General features: G+C 43.2%; 1 protein-coding gene across 2 annotated transcripts in view; it reads left to right on the top strand.

Annotated features, from left to right (window-relative positions):
• KCNQ3 (potassium voltage-gated channel subfamily Q member 3) overlaps nt 1-23751 on the top strand; it is a 292615-nt gene that overhangs the window by 252865 nt on the left and 15999 nt on the right. For both annotated transcript variants that reach the window (XM_073679902.1, XM_073679901.1), the window contains 2 exons: nt 13873-14075; nt 15147-15249. In XM_073679902.1, coding sequence (XP_073536003.1) covers nt 13873-14075; nt 15147-15249 — 306 coding nt within the window. The remainder of the gene's footprint in view (nt 1-13872; nt 14076-15146; nt 15250-23751) is intronic.

Genomic DNA, 23751 nt, shown 5'->3' with positions numbered 1-23751 from the left:
TAACATAGCGCTATATATAATAGGGCAGGGGTGGGAGATTAATTTTCCCAAGGGACCGCATGAGAGACCGTGACTGTTGTGGAGGCCGAACCAAGAGGCTGAAATTAATTCTGCTCAATATTAATAATATTACCAAAATACTAAAAAATAATTCTATTAATTGCATGACTTAATATTGAGCAGAATTAAGTATGCTGACATCCCCCTATAAACAGTATGAGCCCCCACATTGCCTCCTAGATACAGTATGAGCCCCCACATAGTTCCCTAGATACAGTATGAGCCCCCACATAGCTCCCTATATACAGTATGAGCCAGGGGCGGACACAGACTGTAGTGGGCCCCTGTGCAAGAATTTTTTGGGCCCCCCCCCCTGCCCTTCATAGGGGGCATGAAGGGCCCCCTCCCCCCCGTGCATATCTCATCCCCCCGTGCATCTCTGATTCCCCCCACTCCTAGTTAATTAATTGTATTTAAAAAAAATAAAACTTGTTATACTTACCCCCAGGGCCGGCTCCAGGTTTTTCTGGGCCCTGGGCGACAGAGTTTCAGTGGGCCCCTTTAACACATACCACGATTCATGATGCACAGATACCGCAGAGAAATATATGTATATATAGTACAGGGCCAAGGATTTCACTTACTACATTACATGAACGATATCTATTATAAATTCTACAATAGCTCAGAAACCGGCGAATCCTCACAGCGCACAGTGCAGATCGGACAGTATAGTCCTCCATACAGTATAATGGACACCATATAATGCTCCATACAGGATACTGACCCCCTTATAATGCTCCATACAGGATACTGGCCCCCATATAATGCTCCATACAGGATACTGACCCCCTTATAATGCTCCATACAGGACACTGGCCCCCATATAATGCTCCATACAGGATACTGACCCCCTTATAATGCTCCATACAAGATACTGGCCCCCATATAATGCTCCATACAGGATACTGACCCCCTTATAATGCTCCATACAGGATACTGGCCGCCATATAATGCTCCATACAGGATACTGGTCCCCATATAACGCTCCATACAGGATACTGGTCCCCATATAACGCTCCATACAGGATACTGGCCCCCATATAATGCTCCATACAGGATACTGACCCCCTTATAATGCTCCATACAGGATACTGGCCCCCATATAATGCTCCATACAGGAAACTGGTCCCCATATAACGCTCCATACAGGATACTGGTCCCAATATAACACTGCATACAGAATACTGGCCCCCATAAAATGCTCCATACAGAATACTGACCCCCATATAACGCTCCATACAGAATACTGACCCCCATATAACGCTCCATACAGAATACTGGCCCCCATATAACGCTCCATACAGAATATTGGCCCCCATATAACGCTCCATGCAGGCGGTTCCCCCCTTATAATGCCCCATGCAGGATGACACCCCCCTATTAATGCCCTATGCAGGATGTCACCTCTACCTCCCATAAAATGCCCCATGCAGGATGTCACCTCTCCCCTCCATATAATGCCCCTTGCAGGATGTCACTTCCCCCCTTTTCAATGCCCCATGCAGTATGTCAGACCACCCCCTCCCTTATAATGCCCCATGCAGGTCACACCCCCCCTCCTTATAATGCCCCATGGAGTATGTCACACACCCACGCTCCTTATAATGCCCCATGCAGGATGTCAATTTCCCCCTCCCCCTCTTATAATGCCCCATGCAGGATGTCACACCCCCTCCCTTATAATGCCCCATGCAGGATGTCACTTCCCCCCTTCCCCTCTTATAATGCCCCATGCAGGATGTCACTTCCCCCCTTCCCCTCTTATAATGCCCCATGCAGGATGTCACCCCCCCTCCCTTATAATGCCCCATGCAGGATGTCACTTCCCCCCTTCCCCTCTTATAATGCCCCATGCAGGATGTCACATCCCCCTCCCTTATAATGCCCCATGCAGTATGTCACCCCCCCATATAATGCCCCATGCAGGATGTCACCCCCCCATATAATGCACCATGCAGGATGTCACCCCCCCATATAATGCCCCATGCAGGATGTCACACCCCCCCACCTTATAATTAATGCCCCATGCAGGATGTCACACACACCCCCCCATATAATGTCCCATGCAGGATGTCACCCCCACCCATATAATGCCCCATGCAGGATGTCACACCCCCTCCCTTATAATGCCCCATGCAGTATGTCACTCCCCCCCATATAATGCACCATGCAGGATGTCACCCCCCCACCTTATAATTAATGCCCCATGCAGGATGTCACACACACCCCCACCATATAATGCCCCATGCCCCCATACATGAAAAAAATAAAAAAATCCAATACTCACCTCACTTCTTACCTGCTGCTGGCGCTGCTCCGGACTCCAGCGTCTTCCCGCTCTGCACTGTGACAGGTCAGGAGAGAGCGCGCGCAGTGTAAAGACATCATCGCGTCCTCTGACCTGAGACGTCACAGTCAGAGGACGCGGAAGACGCTGCGGAGGCACGGGGAGGGGTAAGTATTGTGCCGGCACCGTCACATGACCGGAGATGTCCCTGTTCTCAGCGTGGGGCCGGGGACCCATGCTGAGCGCAGGGACATCTCCGGTCATGTGACAGCGGGGGATCCTGCGGGGGGGCCCCATGAGGAGACGCACAAGAGGGGGCCCCAACGGGGCTCCGAGGGGGCCCCGACCGGCCGGGCCCCATGCTGGAGTCAGGGCAGACTGCCCTGATGGCGGCCCTGCTGGAGGCTGGAGGGGCCCCCTCTCCCTCGGGGCCCCCGTTCAATGAACCGGCTGCACGGGCGGTAGGTCCGCCCCTGGTATGAGCCCCCGCATAGCCCCCTGTATATAGTATGAGCCCCCACATAGCTCCCTATATACAATAAGTGCCCGCACATAGCTCCCTTTATACAGTATGAGCCCTCACATAGCTCCCTATATACAGTATGAGCCCATACATAGCTCCCTATATACAGTATGAGCCCGTACATAGCTCCCTTCTCTGATTGATTGTCGGTTCCACAGCCAGCTCAGAGAATGGTCAAATGCAAAATGCAGCTGCCTGGGAGACACCTCTGACGACCACATGAGGTGGCCTGAAGGCACCCCCCTGATGGCTGTACCCAGGTCACATGCCCCCCCCCGATTCCCCTAGGTATGGCCCTGTACAGTCTATATGACAATACATGACTGGTATCTATAGTATAATCAGGGATGTGTCCTTCTGTCAGAAGCCTCTATAGACTGCGCAAGCGCAATACCTGCACAGTCTGGCCGCAGACAGAAAGACACATCCACATCCCATACAGGGATGAGGAGTGTGGCGCCAGAGATCACAGTATGCAAAGGCACTGAATGCATACCGCAATCTCTGGAACCATAAACACATACCTGTTCAGTCCTGTCATCTCTGGAGTTGCCGGGGGAGGAGTGTGGCGCCAAGATCAGCGCCTGCGCATAGCCGATTTTCACCGCTATTTTAGTGAAGACAAATATGCACAGTGTCTTCAACAAAATGGACAGCGTGGTATGCGCATGCGTGTACTCTGACACCATTTTGTTGAATACACTCTGCACAATTGTATTCATTAAAATGAAACCGGTTATCGTGATATGCGGGGGCGCCGATTCCGGTGCCATTTTAGTAAAATAACGCCGGTGATGCGCTGCAGTGGAGCGGTGGAAAGGCAAGTAGGAGTGTTTTTTTATTTACTTATGGATGGGGGAGCACATATCAGGATGGGGGACCAGGACTGGGAAGCATATACCTGGATTGGGGAGCATGGACCAGAATGAGGGGGGGGGAAGCATATACCAGGATAGGGGACCAGGATAGGGGGGAAGCATATACCAGGATAGGGGACCAGGATGGGGGGGAAGCATATACTAGGATAGGGGACCAGGATGGGGGAGCATATACCAGGATAGGGGACCAGGATGGGGGACCAGGATGGGGGGGGGAGCAAGGACCAGGATGGGCGAGCATATACCAGGATGGGGGGGGAAGCATGGACCAGGATAGGGGAGAATATACCAGGATGGGGGACCAGGATGGGGACGCATATACTAGAATGGGGGACCCGGATGGGGGAGCACATACCAAGATGGGGGGGCATATACCAGGATGGGGGACCAGGGTGGGGGAGCATATACCAGGATAGGGGGCCAGGATTGGGGAGCATATACCAGGATGGAGGAGTATATACCAGGATTGGGGAGCAGATACCAGGATGGGGGACCAGGGTGGGGGAGCATATACCTGGATAGGGGGCCAGAATGGGGGATCATATACCAATAAAAAAGCTTGCCACCCGGGTGTAGAATGAGTTCAATAACTAGTACGATATACTGTGATACAGACATCAGATGTTATATACTATACACATTGTTATATCCCATCTGACGTCTCTACCACAGTATACCATACAGTAATCTGTATACTGGATGTGATATATCATGTACAGGGATATACACTGTAGTGATCACACCTGGACCTGCCTACAGGACCTCACATATTATATATGGAGCAGTATAGTATGTGATGTCCTGTAGGTTCAGGGTTGATCAGTCAGTGTGGGATCTTGTATGAGATGTCTGTGGACACTCTGCTGAGGCTCACTGTGATTTATTGCAGGACTCTGAATTTTCCTGCAGATCTGGTGATGCTGGAGCCGATGACCCAGAGTGACCTGATCTGCAGCAAAGGTCAGACCCCTACAATAAGTCACACTGAGCCCCAGCTGAGCGACTGCTGACCTGACAGTATGGAATCCTGTGTGCACTCATCAGGAGGAGAGCAGCATCCTGCAGCCCCCTCCTCACTCCAGACATCCTCCCCAGACCTCATACTTACCGCATTACCGCCATTCACTGAAGTCTTATGCAGGAGCTCCTCTCCGGCAGGATGATGAGCTCCAGGCGCCGCTGTATGACGTCAGCTCTAGAGACACAGCACACAGCGTGCAGGGGGCGTGTCTGCCTCCTTGTGATGCGGCCGGCCTGTGTCTGAGGCACAGTGCTGCGGTCCTCCTGCCTCTGCCGAAAACATAATGAGGGCAATCTGGCCAAGGGCCCCATCGGAGGCACGGGCCCCGGGCGGTAGCCCAGATTGCCCTCATTATAATCCGCCTATGAAAACATCGCTGGTGACATTGTTGGATAGTAAACTAGCCAAAAGGTGTTTCTGCATCTTACTGAGTGCTGGGGTCTTTTCCATTTAGGGTGTCAGTAGAGGGGGGTCCTAGGATACGAACTCCTGATGTTCATCTATTGAAGACTAAAATGAGGAATATACTATCAGTGTTTATAAAATGCAATACTGCTCAAAAGTTTTAGGCAGGTGTGGAAAAAATGCTGCGCAGCAATATGGTTTTAAAAACAAAAGTGTGTATTTTACTTTATTTTTATCAATTAACAAAATGCAAAGTGAATGAACAAAAGAGAAATCTAAATCCCATCATTATTTGGAGTGACTGCCCGTTGTCTTCAAGACAACATCAATTCTTCTAGGTACTCTTGCACTGTTGAAACAATCTTTAACTGAAACTGAAACAGCTGGGTATGATGAATATAACTGGGTGAAGAACAGACAATCTCTGCTACAAAGGTGAGGTTGTGAAAGACAGTTTCATGTCACAGGTCATACACCAAGGCCAAACTGAGCACAACAAGACACAATGTAGTTATACTGCATCAGCAAGATCTCTCCTAGGCAAAGATTTCACAGCAGACTGGGGTTTCCAGATGTGCTGTTCAAGCTCATTTAGAGAAGCATCAAGAATCGAGCAACGTTGAGGACTGTAGAAGCAGTGGTCGGTAAAGGAATCTTAGTGAAGCAGTTGAAGATCATGCTTACTTCCCTTCAAAATGGGAAGATGTCCCGCAGTGGCATCAGCTCAGAACTGCCATCAACCAGTGGGACCCAGCTACACCCATCTACTGTTCATAGAAGTCTGGCCAGAAGTGGTCTTCATGGAAAAATTGTGGTCTTCCACATTAAAACAAGGCCAATTAATTCAATTATGCAGAAAAACATAGGATCCGGGGTGCAATAAAATGTCAGCAGATGCACTGGACTGATGAGTCACAATGTGAAATATTTGACTGAAAGGCTGTGTGCACACGATGCGTTTTTAATGCGTTTCCGCGACGTTTCTGCAGCTGCGGAAACGCATTAAAAACGTATAGTAGAAGGGCAGCAATGTTCCCCAATGGAAATCCGCATGTGCTGTGCCCATGATGCAGATTTTTCCGCAACGTAAACGCTGCGATCAAAAATCCGCAGCATGGCAATTCCGCATGCGTAAACGCACAAAGAATTGACATCTACAATGCAGTAGAAAACGCAAGGCAATTCCGCATGTGCAAAACGGGCGAATTATGCGCGAAAAACGCATGCCAAATTCCGCATGCGTTTTTCCGGGAAAACGACATGCGGAAATTAAGCGCAAATTTCCGCATCATTTGCGCATCGTGGGCACATAGCCTAAGGCTATCTGCCCACGTAGCAGATTTGATGCAGAGCGTTTTTGCCTCTCTCTGGCAGAAAAAAACGCATGCAGATTTACATGCGTTTTTTCTGCCAGAGAGAAGCGTTTTTTCAGCGTTTTTACATGCGTTTTTTCAAGCAGTTTTCCAAGCGATTTTGAGCATCACTTGGAAAAGTGCTTGACAAGTTGGTCACACAATATAAATCTATGCAACCGGCATGGATTTATAATGTGTGAACAACTGACGCTTTAAATTCAGCATCTATAGTAAAAAAAAAAAAAGAATTAAAACGTTAAAAATAAAATAAAAACCTGTATACTCACCTCTCCGGTCTCCTCCAGTCTGCTCCCGGACCGCTTCCTCTCTCCTAGGCGTCCCGTGATGTACTGTCAGGACCTGCGGTGACGTCATTTAGTCAGTTGATGGTCACGCGACCATCACCTGACCGCCAACGTCAGCAGTCGCGTGACTATCAGCTGACTAAATGACGTCACCGCAGGTCCTGACAGTACATCACGGGACGCCAAGGAGAGAGGACGTGGCCGGAGAGCAGACCGGGGGCCGCCGGAGAGGTGAATATACAGGTTTTGTTTATTTTTAACTTTTTTATTTCTTTTTTTCACTGCGTGGTAGCCGAGATGAAGAGGAGTTGTAGTCTCCTCTTCATCCCGGGTACCACACGCACCGCGATTACGCTGCAAATTCACGGCCACTGAATTTAATTGAAACGCAGCAAATCCACATATACCTGCGGGTTTGCTGCGTTTCAATGTTCCTCAATGGCCGTGAATTTGCAGCGTAATCGCGGTAGAAATGGTCATGCTGCGTTTTGCAACGCAATGCGAATTCGGCGCGCAAATTAGCGCATCATGTGCACAGCACATCCGAATTCACATTGCTTTGCATAGCAGACTGTTTCACAAGCATTTTCGCAGCTGCAAAAACGCTACAAAAATGCTACGTGGGCACTTAATCTAACAGGTGGCATTTTCTTCACCAAAGGGCTGGAAAGCAACACAATTGTCCTTTCAAGCCATCATTCACAGGTCAAGAGTCAGGGATCATGATATTAATTCACAGTGCTCGAGTATCCATAGCTCATCCCACAATGTTGACTTGCAAACATCCAAAACAATGCAAGTCAGCTGCATGGACTTATACAATGGTAATTAACATAACTAGCAAACATCCATTGTTCAAAGACCCTGAGTCTCTGTCATGCAAAACTAGCAGACAATAAGTGGCAGTAAATATCAAATCAAGTGTCAACATCCAGGCTTATTCAAACAATAGTCTGTATTGACCAAACAAAGAAAACACATAAATTCAAAAGTCAACATAAAGATAAAAGCATATGGCTCCTGGCCTACTGAATTTATGTCTGGCATAATTAAGTAGAAAAGCTGTGTCGTCACAGGTTAGTTCTCCAAGATGTTTGGAACATCCTCCTACCGAATTCCTTCAAAAATTTTATGCAAGTGACAATTATCTAGAGGAACTGATGAAGGCGAAGGGCGTTCATCAAAAATTGATGGGATTTAGATTTCTCTTCTGTTCATTCACTTTGCGTTTTGTTAATTGATAAATTAACACTTCTATTTCTGAATGCATTCTTACTTTGCAGCATTTTTTCCACACCTGCCTAAAACTTTTGCATAGTGCTGTATATGTTCACTTTTATCTATTTGACATGTTCACATAATTGCCAACATTTACATTGCAAGAAGCAGGACATTTTAGGCTCTGCTTCTGGGAACGCCCTCAGACAAGCTGAGAATATCTACTTTCAGGATTCTTGCGTCAAAAATGGCATTCTTTGTAGGTGTGTGTCAGGAGGGTCAGTAGATTTTTTTTTACATTATTGAATAGTGAGCAAAAGACTCCCTGTAATAAATACAGAGGCACACAATTTTATAATAGAATTCGGTATGCCACTAGGTACTGTCATGGGGACCTTGTGTGAATCAAATGCACCAATTACAAAGATGTCTCAGTGTACTGTATATTCAAGGAGAAAGTAGATAGTGATGTTTTTGATTTATTTGAAAAAAGATAGCATGTTATCACTGGAATGTCTCAGTAGTGCAGCCTCGATCTTTGGACATGTCATTTCAACCTAGAAGTAAGATATTACTAGAAGGTTTTTACATTTTTAATGTTGACAGCTTCTTTTTACTCCGTTAAGTTTCCTTTAAAGGGGACTTTTCACTGGATTTTTTTCATTTAAACTGAGTACCTCCACTAATCGGTGCCGCTCTACTGTTTGTGGAACAGTTTTTCTTTTTCTTCTGTGACCCTCCATTCCAAAGTTATGCCCTCTTCTAATAATGGTGCAAATTTTCCCGTCAACTAACTGGGTGTATACCACAGAACTTCTCTGTGGGCGTGGCTATGTTTTGATTGGTCAGAGGAAGAGAAGAAAAGCAAACGCCCACAGAGAAGTTCTGTGGTGTACACCCATTTTAACCAAGGAGGGTATAACTTTTGAATGGGGAAACACAGAAGAAAAAGAAAAACTGTTCCAGAATCAGTGTGGCGGCACCAATTATAGGAGATACCCAGTTTAAATAAAAAAAATGAAACAAGAGGTCCTCTTTAATAATCTTTGTATGAACAGTGCACTTCTAAAATCAACTAAGCGCTTGTACCAGATTAAACAAACACTTTTCCTTCACTTCTTTTTGAAACATCTGTCTGCGGTTTGTGTCTAGTATTGAAGCTCAGCTCCATTGAACTGAGGGAGGTTGTGATGCAGTACCACTCACAACCTGTGGACAGATATGGCACTGTTTTCTGAAGAAGGCAGCTGTGTTTCTTATTCTTGACAACCCCCTTAACATGGCAAAGCAATATTGATGTCTGGATTCCCAGGGGATTGTGGAATAACTGAATTCATGGGGACTTAATTCATGTTCTGCTACCTTTTTTCACACTCTCTCAGGAACATAGAATAATGACTATATGCAGCTTGTGTATATAAATATATATACGTTTTTTATTTGCATGGGCCTGTTAACAATCCTCTTACCGGTGCATGTGTTGACGTGATGCCTGAATATGTGAAGTTGCATGGGAACAAAACCATGGATCATATAGGACTTCCAAATATTCAGACCAAGAATCTTGGCTATACTCTGGACACAGAACTCATATTACATGTGTAAAAAAAAAGCTGAAGTTGAAAAGAGGATGGCTTCTACAAATGGATAATGATCCTAAACACGTCAAAATCCACAATAGACAACCTCAAAAGACTCAAGCTGAAGGTTTTACAATGGCCCTCACAGTCCCCTGATCTGAACATCATTGAGAATCTGTGGCTAGACAGTCGGAAATTCCGCAGCGTAAACGCTTGAAAAATGCATCGTGGGCACATAGCCTAAGGGTAATTTTTTTCAGACAAAGCAGAGGGAAAAAATTATGGAATCACTCAATTGTGAGGAAGTACATGTCTGTGATGATATAGGTCATTGGCAGTACATGTCTGTGATGATATAGGTACTTGTCTGTGATGTTGTATGTCATCGGTCTTACATGTCTGTGATGATATATGTCACCAGCAGTACATGTCTGTGATGATATAGAACATCGGTAGTACATGTCTGTGATGATATATGTCACCGGCAGTACTTGTCTGTGATGATATATGTCACCGGCAGTACACATCTGTGATGATATATGTCACTGGCAGTACACGTCTGTGATGATATAGGTCATAGGCAGTACATGTCTGTGATGATATATGTCATCGGAGTACATGTCTGTGAGGATCTAGGTCATCGGCAGTACATGTCTGTGATGATATATGTCACCAGCAGTACATGTCTGTGATGATATAGAACATCGGCAGTACATGTCTGTGATGATATATGTCACCAGCAGTACATGTCTGTGATGATATATGTCATCGGCAGTACAAGTCTGTGATGATATAGAACATCGGGAGTACATGTCTGTGATAATATAGGTCACCGGCAGTACATGTCTGTGATGATATGTCACCGGCAGTACATGTCTGTGATGATATATGTCATCGGCAGTACATGTCTGTGATGATATATGTCATCGGCAGTACAAGTCTGTGATGATATGTCACCGGCAGTACATGTCTGTGATGATATGTCATCGACAGTACATGTCTGTGATGATATAGGTCACCAGCAGTACATGTCTGTGATGATATATGTCATCGGCAGTACATGTCTGTGATGATATGTCACCGGCAGTACATGTCTGTGATGATATGTCACCGGCAGTACACGTCTGTGATGATATAGGTCACCAGCAGTACATGTCTGTGATGATATATGTCATCGGCAGTACATGTCTGTGATGATATGTCACCGGCAGTACATGTCTGTGATGATATGTCACCGACAGTACACGTCTGTGATGATATAGGTCATCAGAGTACTTGTCTGTGATGATATATGTCATCGGAGTACATGTCTGTGATGATATAGGTCATCGGCAGTACAAGTCTGTGATGATATAGAACATCGGTAGTACATGTCTGTGATGATATATGTCATCGGCAGTACATGTCTGTGATGATATGTCACCGGCAGTACATGTCTGTGATGATATATGTCACCGGCAGTACATGTCTGTGATGATATGTCACCAGCAGTACATGTCTGTGATGATATAGGTCACCGGCAGTACATGTCTGTGATGATATGTCAACGGCAGTACATGTCTGTGATGATATGTCACCGGCAGTACATGTCTGTGATGATATATGTCACCGGCAGTACATGTCTGTGATGATATGTCACCAGCAGTACATGTCTGTGATGATATAGGTCACCGGCAGTACATGTCTGTGATGATATAGGTCATCAGCAGTACATGTCTGATGATATAGGTCATCGGCAGTACATGCCTTATACATAATAAAGGAGAATAAGTAGATAAACATGATTGGTTTGATGCGATTTGGGATGGGGGTTGGGCTGATAGGCTTCAGATATGTTTTTTTTTTTCTTTAGTTTTTGTTGTTTTTACTTTTTGTGTGGTTTTATTGATGTAGAAAATGTGCAATGTAATTAACAGAAGGAAATGAAAATGTGACTTAATTTCTGCAGAATCGACTATTAAGTGGATAAGAAGCTGCGATTACACGGGGAGCGATGTCAATAATAGAACTGTTTACTTTATATGAATTGCGGCGCGCAGCGTGTTATTATCACTCACTGCCGGCGAATCATTAGAACACAAAACATCTGCGAATAATGGCGGCGCGACAGAATAGTTACTTCACGGAAGACGGAAATGCAAAAGCCGACTAGGTCACATTGAAACATTTTTCAAAAGACTCTTTCCCATCATTTATACCAGGCTGGCATGATCATTCTGAAAAGTTTCTGCCCCCCCCCCCAGACATTTAATTCCAATTTTCATTCTATATTATAATTAGGGATAAAATACGAAAAGAATAAGTTCTGTGTTTTACTTGCAATTTTTCTATCACGTCTCAGACTTGTAATTAGTCCAAAAAGTTTGATTGTGGATCCCTTTGATAAGGGATCTGCATACAGAGCCTTAAAGGGGTGTTATCATCTCAGCCTTTCATGGCTGAGAGACGGGAATAACTCCTTCCAGCACTGACCACTGAAGGAGTAATAGCCGAGAGAACTGCTACCACTCCATTCTTGACAGTCACAATACGGCCCCGTTTTTGAGATACTGCTGGAATACTGTATATACTACAAATGTACAAGATGGGAATACCTGTTTATCTCAATCACCCTCTCAGTATTCTGAAACTACTCTGCTCATACGGTGCCAGTCTATACAGCAAAGCTGTTTCCTGCAGATCATTGGTCTCCTTTGCTGTATAGACTGGTACAGTATGAGCAGAGTCATTTTATAATCATTAGGGGATGATTGAAATAAAGAGGTATTCCCATCTTGGACATTTGTAGTATATAGTCTTAAAATTGTGTTTGTAGTACATTCTTAAAAGGGCTATTCTAACGTTAATGCCGGTGGTCCTGCATGGTTTCCCTTTCCCCTCCATGCAGGGACGCCGACATACACACCGAAGTGGCCTCGCGGTCACATCGCTGTCTCCTGCACATCTCTCTGCTTCTGGGGGCGCGCTTAGTGCATGCATGTGCTCCCCTGCTCTTAAAGGGGCAGTGCACGCACATTGTAAAGGCATCTCCATAAAAGACACCCTCCCCATTCAGGAGGTGCCTGAGCAACGTTCTTCCATTAGTGAGTTTTTGTGCAACTAGTGAGTTGCCAGGTCCCAGTCCCTGTACCTGAATCCTCTGCTCCTTGTGTGGCAAGGACCTGAACCTGAAACCGCATCTGGTGGTACCTGAACCCTGAAGCCGCTCCGACGGTACCCAAACCTGTAACCGTTCTGTCAGTGAACCTGCACCTGTGTCAGTCCTGATTAGAGTTCCAGATTCTGTACTGTCAGAGCCTATTCCAGGATCCGAATCCCTGCCCTGTCTGTGACTCTGTGTCAGTATCCGTTCTGCCCGAGGATCCAGAACCTGTGCAGTCTGAACAGAGTCCGTATCCTGTCTTGCTAAGTTACTCAGAGCCCAGGCCTTGTCAGCTTGCCTGACCCTAGGGGTCTGCAGCTGCAGTACCGGGGACTGCCTAGGAGTGGCAACTGGCGGCTAACTGCAGCTCAAGTCTGACTCCACCATCAGGAGTTCCAGTGAACACCAGATAGTCGCTTAGCTGCTTCCCACCTAGGTAAGCCTGGCCCCGTGGCACAGGGAGTCCATGAACCACGTGCGCCACCTGTGTGCGTGACAGGTATTATCATCTCAACCTTTCATGGCCAAGACAGGAACAACTCCTTCCAGCTCTGACCAGTGAAGGAGGAACTATGAAAGAGCTGCTACTACTACACTTTTTACGGTGCACTATAGGGCCCCATGTTTAACATACTGCTGAAACACACATCTGATGGACGTACTGTATAAACTACAAATGTCCAAAATGAGAATACCTCTTATCTCGATCATCCTCTAATGATCATGAAATGACTCTGCTCATTCTGTTCCAGTCTATACAGTAAAGCTGACAAATTATCTGCAGGAAATAGGTAATGTCAGGCTACTGTGGGTGCTTCATGTGCCTAGCGAGAAAGCATCACTTAGAAAAAAAATGAATAGAGCAAATAAAAAAGGATAAGGGGCAACTGCGAGTAAGAAATAGGTGTAATATATCCAATAGAAATATTTGCCAAATACATATTATAAAGAAGCCGCCAATTTATGTGGGTTTTTTTCAGACCTCAAATTCTTGACCGTGATGGACCGCAGTGGACGCAAGCTAATTAAAATGTTACCATTTCTCTAAAAAGGCAACACTTTCCGGTCTAACAACCATATTTTAATTATTTTCAGTCAAAGGTGGAGCCTGCTGGATCGGGTACGGCTATCCAACCCACGAGGGAACAGCCCAAAAGCCAAAACATTTTCTCCACTTAACACTGAAGGTGCCGAAGAGAGTCCATCCAAAGAGCCAAAAAACATTGCCCTGAGCAACAAGGAGCGATTCCGCACCGCGCTGAGGATGAAGGCTTATGCTTTTTGGCAAAGCTCAGAAGGTATAATTCCATTTTTTTGTTATTTTTTTAACATCTAAAAGTCAAGATCAAACAGGCTTAGGGGTTCATCGTCAAAATAAATGAGCAATTTATGGCTATTAAATATTCTGTGCAAAATCGGGATAGTATAAAGTCTGAAAAGTGTATTTGTAACACATTCTTAAAAGGGCTATTGTAAAGTTAATGCCGGTGCCCCTGCATGGTTCCCCTTCCCCCTCCATGCAGGGACGCTGACATACTCACGAAAGTGGCCGCGTGGTCACCTCCCCGTCTCCGGCACATCTCCCTGCTACCTGCACACTGACTTCTGCCTAGTGCATGCACACGCTCCCCTGCTCTTAAAGGGGCAGTGCACACACATTGTAAAGGCATCCCCATAAAATGCACCCTCCCCATTCAGGAGGTGCCTGAGCAACGTTCTTCCATTAGTGAGTGCAAAATTGGAATGTTTCGGAAATACGTTCTTTGTTCATACATACAAATGCGACAAACCCGAGATCCACTAAATATGGCAATACTACTGACGTTTTAATTTTTTTTCTATATGCCATTTGTCATATGAATTTAATTATTTTTATATTTTTATACACTCTTATGGATGTTAGGCAATTATGAGTTAATAGATGGGTCCTTTGTTTTTGGCCAACGAAAACAGTGGTTACAAAGAGCGTCTCTCGTTCTGGAGGACCCGGCCTGTTCTGTATTCCACAGAGAGCCCATTGATATGAATGGACAGTGTGTAATTCATATCTTCACCTGGGGTGGCGCTGCAGGAAAATAAACATTTCCAAGTTTCCCCCCAGTTAATTGCTGATTGCAGGGGGGCTCAACAGGAGGACACTTTGTGATGTGTTTATTGTCAAGAGAACCTCTTTAATAGACGCTCTTCTACATCTTCATACACACAGTCTCCATACATATGTGATAGTAAAAAAAATGTGCTGACTTCTTGAAAGTAAATACGTGATAAAATGTGAAAATATACAGTCTTCGAAAAAAACAAATCCCCATGTGGTGAGGTTTGATTTTTTTTTTTTACTTTTAAATATATGACTCTTATCTGCTCTGTAGATGCGGGAACAGCGGGAGATCCCATGGCTGAAGGTGGTTACAGTAATGAGTTCCTGGTGGAAGATTTAATCCCTACGATAAAAGTGGCTATCCATGCTTCTAGGTATTCCGCAGAAATCCGTTCTATTATCTTGTATGAATATGAAGTTTGTAGAGCAGCATGGGGTCCGTCCCCTGTACTTGTAAATTATTCTATGTATATAATGTGTTTCCTGGAAATCTTCATTTTCCTTATTTCTGATCATACTCCTGGTTATTTTATGATTGTGTGTGCCAAGGATAAAGGTATTTTTTTGTGTTAATGACGTTATATTTATAAAAAGATAACTACTTTAATACTACTATATACAGGCAAATATTGTAATAATACACGCGATTTATTTATTTATATAACTACTATAATACTGTTCCCTATGTACAAGAATATAACTATTATAATACTGCTCTTATGTACAAGAATATAACTACTATAATACTGCTCCTATGTACAAGAATATAACTACTATAATACTGCCCCCTATGTACAAGAATATAACTACTATAATACTGCCCCTATGTACAAGAATATAACTACTATAATACTGCCCCTATGTACAAGAATATAACTACTATAATACTGCCCCCTATGTACAAGAATATAACTACTGTAATACTGCTCCTATGTACAAGAATATAACTACTATAATACTGCCCCTATGTACAAGAATATAACTACTATAATACTGCCCCTATGTACAAGAATATAACTACTATAATACTGCTCCCTATGTACAAGAATATAAGTACTATAATACTACCTCCTATGTACAAGAGTATAACTACTGTAATACTGCTCCTATGTACAAGAATATAACTACTATAATACTGCCCCTATGTACAAGAATATAACTACTATAATACTGCCCCTATGTACAAGAATATAACTACTATAATACTGCTCCTATGTACAAGAATATAACTACTATAATACTGTTCCCTATGTACAAGAATATAACTACTATAATACTGCTCCTATGTACAAGAATATAACTACTATAATACTGCTCCTATGTACAAGAATATAACTACTATAATACTGCTCCTATGTACAAGAATATAACTACTATAATACTGCTCCTATGTACAAGAATATAACTACTATAATATTGCTCCTATGTACAAGAATATAACTACTATAATACTGTTCCCTATGTACAAGAATATAACTACTATAATACTGCTCCTATGTACAAGAATATAACTACTATAATACTGCTCCTATGTACAAGAATATAACTACTATAATACTGCTCCTATGTACAAGAATATAACTACTATAATACTGCTCCTATGTACAAGAATATAACTACTATAATACTGCTCCTATGTACAAGAATATAACTACTATAATACTGCTCCCTATGTACAAGAATATAACTACTATAACACTGCTCCTATGTACAAGAATATAACTACTATAATACTGCCCTCTATGTACAAGAATATAACTACTATAATACTGCTCCTATGTACAAGAATATAACTACTATAATACTGCTCCCTATGTACAAGAATATAAGTACTATAATACTACCTCCTATGTACAAGAGTATAACTACTGTAATACTGCTCCTATGTACAAGAATATAACTACTATAATACTGCCCCTATGTACAAGAATATAACTACTATAATACTGCTCCCTATGTACAAGAATATAAGTACTATAATACTACCTCCTATGTACAAGAGTATAACTACTGTAATACTGCTCCTATGTAGAAGAATATAACTACTATAATACTGTTCCCTATGTAGAAGAATATAACTACTATAATACTGCTCCTATGTACAAGAATATAACTACTATAATACTGCCCCTATGTACAAGAATATAACTACTATAATACTGCTCCCTATGTACAAGAATATAAGTACTATAAAACTACTGTAATACTGCTCCTATGTAGAAGAATATAACTACTATAATACTGCTCCTATGTACAAGAATATAACTACTATAATACTGCTCCTATGTACAAGAATATAACTACTATAATACTGCTCCCTATGTACAAGAATATAAGTACTATAATACTACCTCCTATGTACAAGAGTATAACTACTGTAATACTGCTCCTATGTACAAGAATATAACTACTATAATACTGCCCCTATGTACAAGAATATAACTACTATAATACTGCCCCTATGTACAAGAATATAACTACTATAATACTGCTCCTATGTACAAGAATATAACTACTATAATACTGTTCCCTATGTACAAGAATATAACTACTATAATACTGCTCCTATGTACAAGAATATAACTACTATAATACTGCTCCTATGTACAAGAATATAACTACTATAATACTGCTCCTATGTACAAGAATATAACTACTATAATACTGCTCCTATGTACAAGAATATAACTACTATAATACTGCTCCTATGTACAAGAATATAACTACTATAATACTGCTCCCTATGTACAAGAATATAACTACTATAACACTGCTCCTATGTACAAGAATATAACTACTATAATACTGCCCTCTATGTACAAGAATATAACTACTATAATACTGCTCCTATGTACAAGAATATAACTACTGTAATACTGCTCCTATGTACAAGAATATAACTACTATAATACTGTTCCCTATGTACAAGAATATAACTACTATAATACTGCCCCTATGTACAAGAATATAACTACTATAATACTGCCCCCTATGTACAAGAATATAACATCTATAATACTGCTCCTATGTACAAGAATATAACTACTATAATACTGATCCTATGTACAAGAATATAACTAGTATAATACTGCTCCTATGTACTATAATACTGCCCCTATGTACAAGAATATAACTACTATAATACTGCTCCTATGTACAAGAATATAACTACTATAATACTGCCTCCTATGTACAAGAATATAACTACTATAATACTGCTCCCTATGTACAAGAATATAACTACTATAACACTGCTACTATGTACAAGAATATAACTACTATAATACTGCTCCTATGTACAAGAATATAACTACTATAATACTGCCCCTATGTACAAGAATATAACTACTATAATACTGCCCCTTATGTACAAGAATATAACTACTATAATACTACCTCCTATGTACAAGAATATAACTACTATAATACTGATCCTATGTACAAGAATATAACTAGTATAATACTGCTCCTATGTACAAGAATATAACTACTATAATACTGCTCCCTATGTACAAGAATATATCTACTATAACACTGCCCCTATGTACAAGAATATAACTACTATAATACTGCCCCCTATGTACAAGAATATAACTATAATAATACTGCTCCTGTGTACAAGAATATAGCTACTATAATACTGCTCCTATGTACTAGAATATAACTGCTATAATACTGCTCCCTATGTACAAGAATATAACTACTATAATACTGCTCCCTATGTACAAGAATATAACTACTATAATACTGCTCCTATATACAAGAATATAACTGCTATAATACTGCTCCTATGTACAAGAATATAACTACTACTAGGTGGTGGCCCGATTCTAACGCATCGGGTATTCTAGAATATGTATGCGGGCGTCCGGGCGCAATTAGTAGAGCGGTGTTTAAATTTGCCGGCAAAATCGCTGATTGGTCACGGCCGGCAACCGCGACCAAGCAGCAAAACGGTGTTTAAATTTGGCGGCAATATCGGTGATTGGTCGCGGGTGGCGGCCGCGACCAATCAGCGAACTGTGTTAGTGAGGACCGGAGAGCTTGTTTAAATTTGACGATTAAATCGCTGATTAGTCGCGACCGCGACCAATCAGCAAAACGGTGTTTAAATTTGGCGCCAATATCGCTGATTGGTCGCGGCCAGCGGTCGCGACCAATCAGCAGAGCGGGGTTTAAATTTGGCGGCTATAATGCAGATTAGTTGCGGCAGGCTGTCGCGACCAATCAGCAGAGCGTTGTTTAAATTTGGCGCCAATCTCGCTGATTGGTTCAATCAGCAGAGCGTTGTTTTAATTTGGCGCCAATCTCACTGATTGGTCGCGGCTTGGCATTCTCTTGATGAGCTTCAAGAGGTAGTCACCGGAAATGGTCTTCCAACAATCTTGAAGGAGTTCCCAGAGATGCTTAGCACTTGTTGGCCCTTTTGCCTTCACTCTGCGGTCCAGCTCACCCCAAACCATCTCGATTGGGTTCAGGTCTGGTGACTGTGGAGGCCAGGTCATCTGGCGTAGCACCCCATCACTCTCCTTCTTGGTCAAATAGCCCTTACACAGCCTGGAGGTGTGTTTGGGGTCATTGTCCTGTTGAAAAATAAATGATGGTCCAACTAAACGCCAACCGGACGGAATAGCATGCCGCTGCAAGATGCTGTGGTAGCCATGCTGGTTCAGTATGCCTTCAATTTTGGATAAATCCCCAACAGAGTCACCAGCAAAGCCCCCCACACCATCACACCTCCTCCTCCATGCTTCACGGTGGGAATGCCAAGAGTGTGCAAAGCAGTCATCAAAGCAAAAGGTTGCTACTTTGAAGAACCTAGAATATAAGACTTATTTTCAGTTGTTTCACACTTTTTTGCTAAGTATATAATTCCACATGTGGTAATTCATAGTTTTGATGCCTTCAGTGTGAATGTACAATTTTCATAGTCAAGAAAATACGGGAAAATCTTTAAATGAGAAGGTGTGTCCAAAATTTTGGTCTGTACTGTATATTGCCATTAATTTCACTGCACTTTTTAGACATTATCGGCACTGTCCCCATTGGGGCTCACAATATAAATTCCCTATCAGTATGTCTTTGGAATGTGGGAGGAAACTGGAGAACCCGGTGGAAACCCACGCAAACACGGGGAGATCATACAAACTCCTTTCAGATGTTGTCCTTGGTGGGATTTGAACCCAGAACCCCAGCCTCAAGGCTGCAGTGTTAACCATTAATCCACTGTGCTATATACAAGAATATAACTACTGTAATACTGTCGCCTGTGTACCAGAATATATCTACTATAATACTGCCCTCTATGTCATGGCAACCCATCAGCACTAGTGATGAGCGAGTAGGTTTTATTAACCTTAACGGCGAGTATGCTCGAGCGAGCACCGAGAAGTTACAGCTGCTCAGTGATATGTTTGAATCACTCCTGTGTGCATGATTTGCGACTGTTTGACAGCTTCAATACATGTGAGGAATGTCTATTTCTTACACATTCCTCACATGTATTAAAGCTGTCAAACAGTTGCAAATCATGCACATGGGAGCGATTCAAACATAACACTGAGCACGTTTAACTACTCGGTGCTCACCCGAGCATACTCGGCGGAAGGGTTAACAAAACATACTCACTCATCACTAATCAGTAGAGATGAGCGTTGTTCTACTCGAACTGTTCGCCAATCTCAAATTCGAGCTGTTTTGGGCGGTGTTTGAGCCGTTCGGCGAACACGAACAATTTGAGAAAAATTCGGCTGTTCGAGGTTATGTTCGATAACTGTTCGTGCACCAAAATCATAACTGGATTTTTTCTCAGTAATGATGAAAATAATGTTAATACGCAGTTTGAGTGTACAGCGGGGCGGGGGGAGGGGCAGGGGATGGATCTCTGCAGGAACAATGAAGATCTCCATTTTTTTCTCTTTCCCGCATTTGCAGTGGGGAGGTGCAATCTGTCAGCCTATCAGCAGCGCACACACGGAGCGAAGTGCTTTTTTCACACAAGCAAGGGCATGTGTGATTGGCAGTGTATGTCACATGTCCTTGCCCTATAAGACCAAGCCATTTTCCCCGTCGCCACCATTTTCTCACTGCTGCAGCTGCGTGTTAGACGGCACCGCTGTTGCTGTGTGCGCTATACCTTGTTAATTTCAAGCCAATTTTCGCACAAATATACAGATAGCTTGGGAGTAGGGAATAGTTGTGATTGCAGTCCTTTTAAGGACTAGGTTACAGCATTTCCTACGACTTTTATCAGGCAGGTCTGTGCTCTTAAATAGATAGGTTGTGGGAGTAAAGACTAATTGTAATTGGAGTCCTTTTCAGGACTAGGTTACATCAGTTCCTATCAGTTTTTGCCAGGCAGGTCTGTGCCAGTGCTGTGCAAGTTTTTTTCACAGCATTTGGCTGAATCTAGCAAAGCTAATCCTTTTTGGCCTATTGCAGAGTGTGTTAGTCAGTGGAGTAGCCTATCTGTGTTGCAAGATATACCACCTGTGTATAGAATACCAATTTTTTTACTGCACCTAGTGAAGTAAAATCTTTTGGGCATAGCATCATTCTATTAGTCCATCTATACTGACCTCCATCAGGTTGCAAATTAAAACTAATTTTTATCTGCATCTACAGTACCTCTGAAAAAATATTGGGCTTCTAGCTGTGTGTGGGACTTGTTGTATTAGTCCATCTATACTGACCTCCATCAGGTTGCAAACTGAATATAATTTTTTTCTGCATCTAGCTCTGAAAAAATATTGGGCTTCTAGCTGTGTGTGGGTCTTGTTCTATTAATCCATCTATACTGACCTCCATCAGGTTGCAAACTGAATATAATTTTTTTCTGCATCTAGCTCTGAAAAAATATTTGGGCTTCTAGCAGTGTGTCGGACTTTCTCTATTAATCCATCTATACTGACCTCCATCAGGTTGCAAATTAAAAATAATTTGTATCTGCATCTACAGTACCTCTGAAAAAATATTTGGGCTTCTAGCTCTGTGTGGGACTTGTTGTATTAGTCCATCTTTACTGACTTCCATCAGGTTGCAAACTGAATATATTTTTTTCTGCATCTACCTCTGAAAAAATATTGGGCTTCTAGCTGTGTGTGGGACTTGTTGTATTAGTCCATCTATACTGACCTCCATCAGGTTGCAAACTGAATATATTTTTTTCTGCATCTACCTCTGAAAAAATATTGGGCTTCTAGCTGTGTGTGGGTCTTGTTCTATTAATCCATCTATACAGACCTCCATCAGGTTGCAAACTGAATATAATTTTTTTCTGCATCTACCTCTGAAAAAATATTTGGCCTTGTAGCAGTGTGTCGGACTTTCTCTATTAGTCCATCTATACTGACCTCCATCAGGTTGCAAACTGAATATATTTTTTCTGCATCTAACCCAGCCAATAGTTTTGGCCTAATACCACAGTTTGGCCACTCAGCTCTGCTCGGTTACCATCCATTGTTTTTTTGTGCAAACAACTCCAGAGTTGTGAATTAGTTAACCACCAAAATGAGTGGAAAAAGGCCTGCTGCTGGTGGAAAGGGGAATAGGCGTGTTGGGAAGGGGAAAAAAGGTTGTGTCCGTGGGGTAGGTGTTAAAGCAACAGTAACATCTGGAGAAGAAAGACCATCTTCCAGCCAAACTAAAATGTCTACTTCTTTTAGCGGACAATGTGATAAGATCCCTTTCTTACGGCCACGCCAATCGCTACAAATTCCAGATGAGGCACAAAAACATCAGGTGCTTCAACGGATATCAAGTGCTCCTTTAAGTGGGCTCTCCTCCACATCAACTTCAACATCACAAATACTCCAGTCCTCAAAGGTGTCACCCCAATCGCACTTGCTTCCTCACAGCTCCCAAATCTCCAGCTGCCCGTCTGAGTATGAGGTAGAACAGATGGTTGAGTCTGCAGAGCTGTTTACTCATACTATAGCCTGGGAATCAGAGGTCGACTCCAGCGCTTCTGTGAATCCAGACGAGGAAATGATCTGCACTGATGCCCAGAATCTTTATGAGTCGGATCCAGGACCAGACGCAGAAGGTTCTGACCATAATGTAGACCCTCATTCCCAAACTGTAACTCCTGTTGGTGGAGACAATGAGGAAGACGATGATAAGACTCAAATACCTGATTGGAGCGACAACTTTAGTTTTTTGTCAGGGCAGGAACAGGTTGGCTCTGAGGACGGCGGGTGTGATAACGCACAGGGTGATGATGATGAGGTTGGAGATCCCACTTACTGTCAACCCACAGTCAGCCAAGAGATGAGGTCAGCAGAGGAGGTGGAGGAAGATGCTAGTGACGACGAGGTCAGGTTGCGCCTTCCTGGACAGAGACGTAGTACTGGAAGCACGTCAACAACTGCATCCTCAAACACAACTCTGCCTCTCACCACAAGTCGTGGTGGCTCTTCAGGTCGCATGGGTGCTAAGCCTTGCATAGCCTGGGCATTTTTTGAGATCGATAAAGATGACCCAACTCGTGTTATCTGTAACATTTGTCAGCAAAAGCTAAGTAGAGGCCAAAAAATACATAGTTTGAGTACTTCATGCATGAACCGGCACATGGACATGAAGCATAAGTTGCAGTGGGAAGCTCAGTGTGCTACAATGCGGCCTAGCCGGCCGGGCCAACCACCGTCTGCCATATCTTGTGCATCCGCGGCCTCTTCATCCTCTGTGACTGGGGGGACAGCAGTCACACCTCTTTTGGGGCGCAGACCTGCCACCTCTTTACCCGCAACAGCCAGCGTGATTGGCAGGTCATCATTTTCTTTGGAGGTGGTAACACCAGCTGGTGTTGAGCGCTGTCCGACATCGATAGCACCACCTTTGGATGAAGGCAACCTAACATGTCCGCCTGCATCTTCCTC

Source organism: Phyllobates terribilis, unplaced genomic scaffold (genome assembly GCF_046119375.1).
Source record: "Phyllobates terribilis strain yellow unplaced genomic scaffold, ASM4611937v1 Scaffold_4__5_contigs__length_816908805, whole genome shotgun sequence".
Classification (NCBI taxonomy): Eukaryota; Metazoa; Chordata; class Amphibia; order Anura; family Dendrobatidae; genus Phyllobates; species Phyllobates terribilis.
The sequence above is the reverse complement of the archived record's forward strand: the minus strand, read 5'-3'. Positions and strand labels throughout refer to the sequence as shown.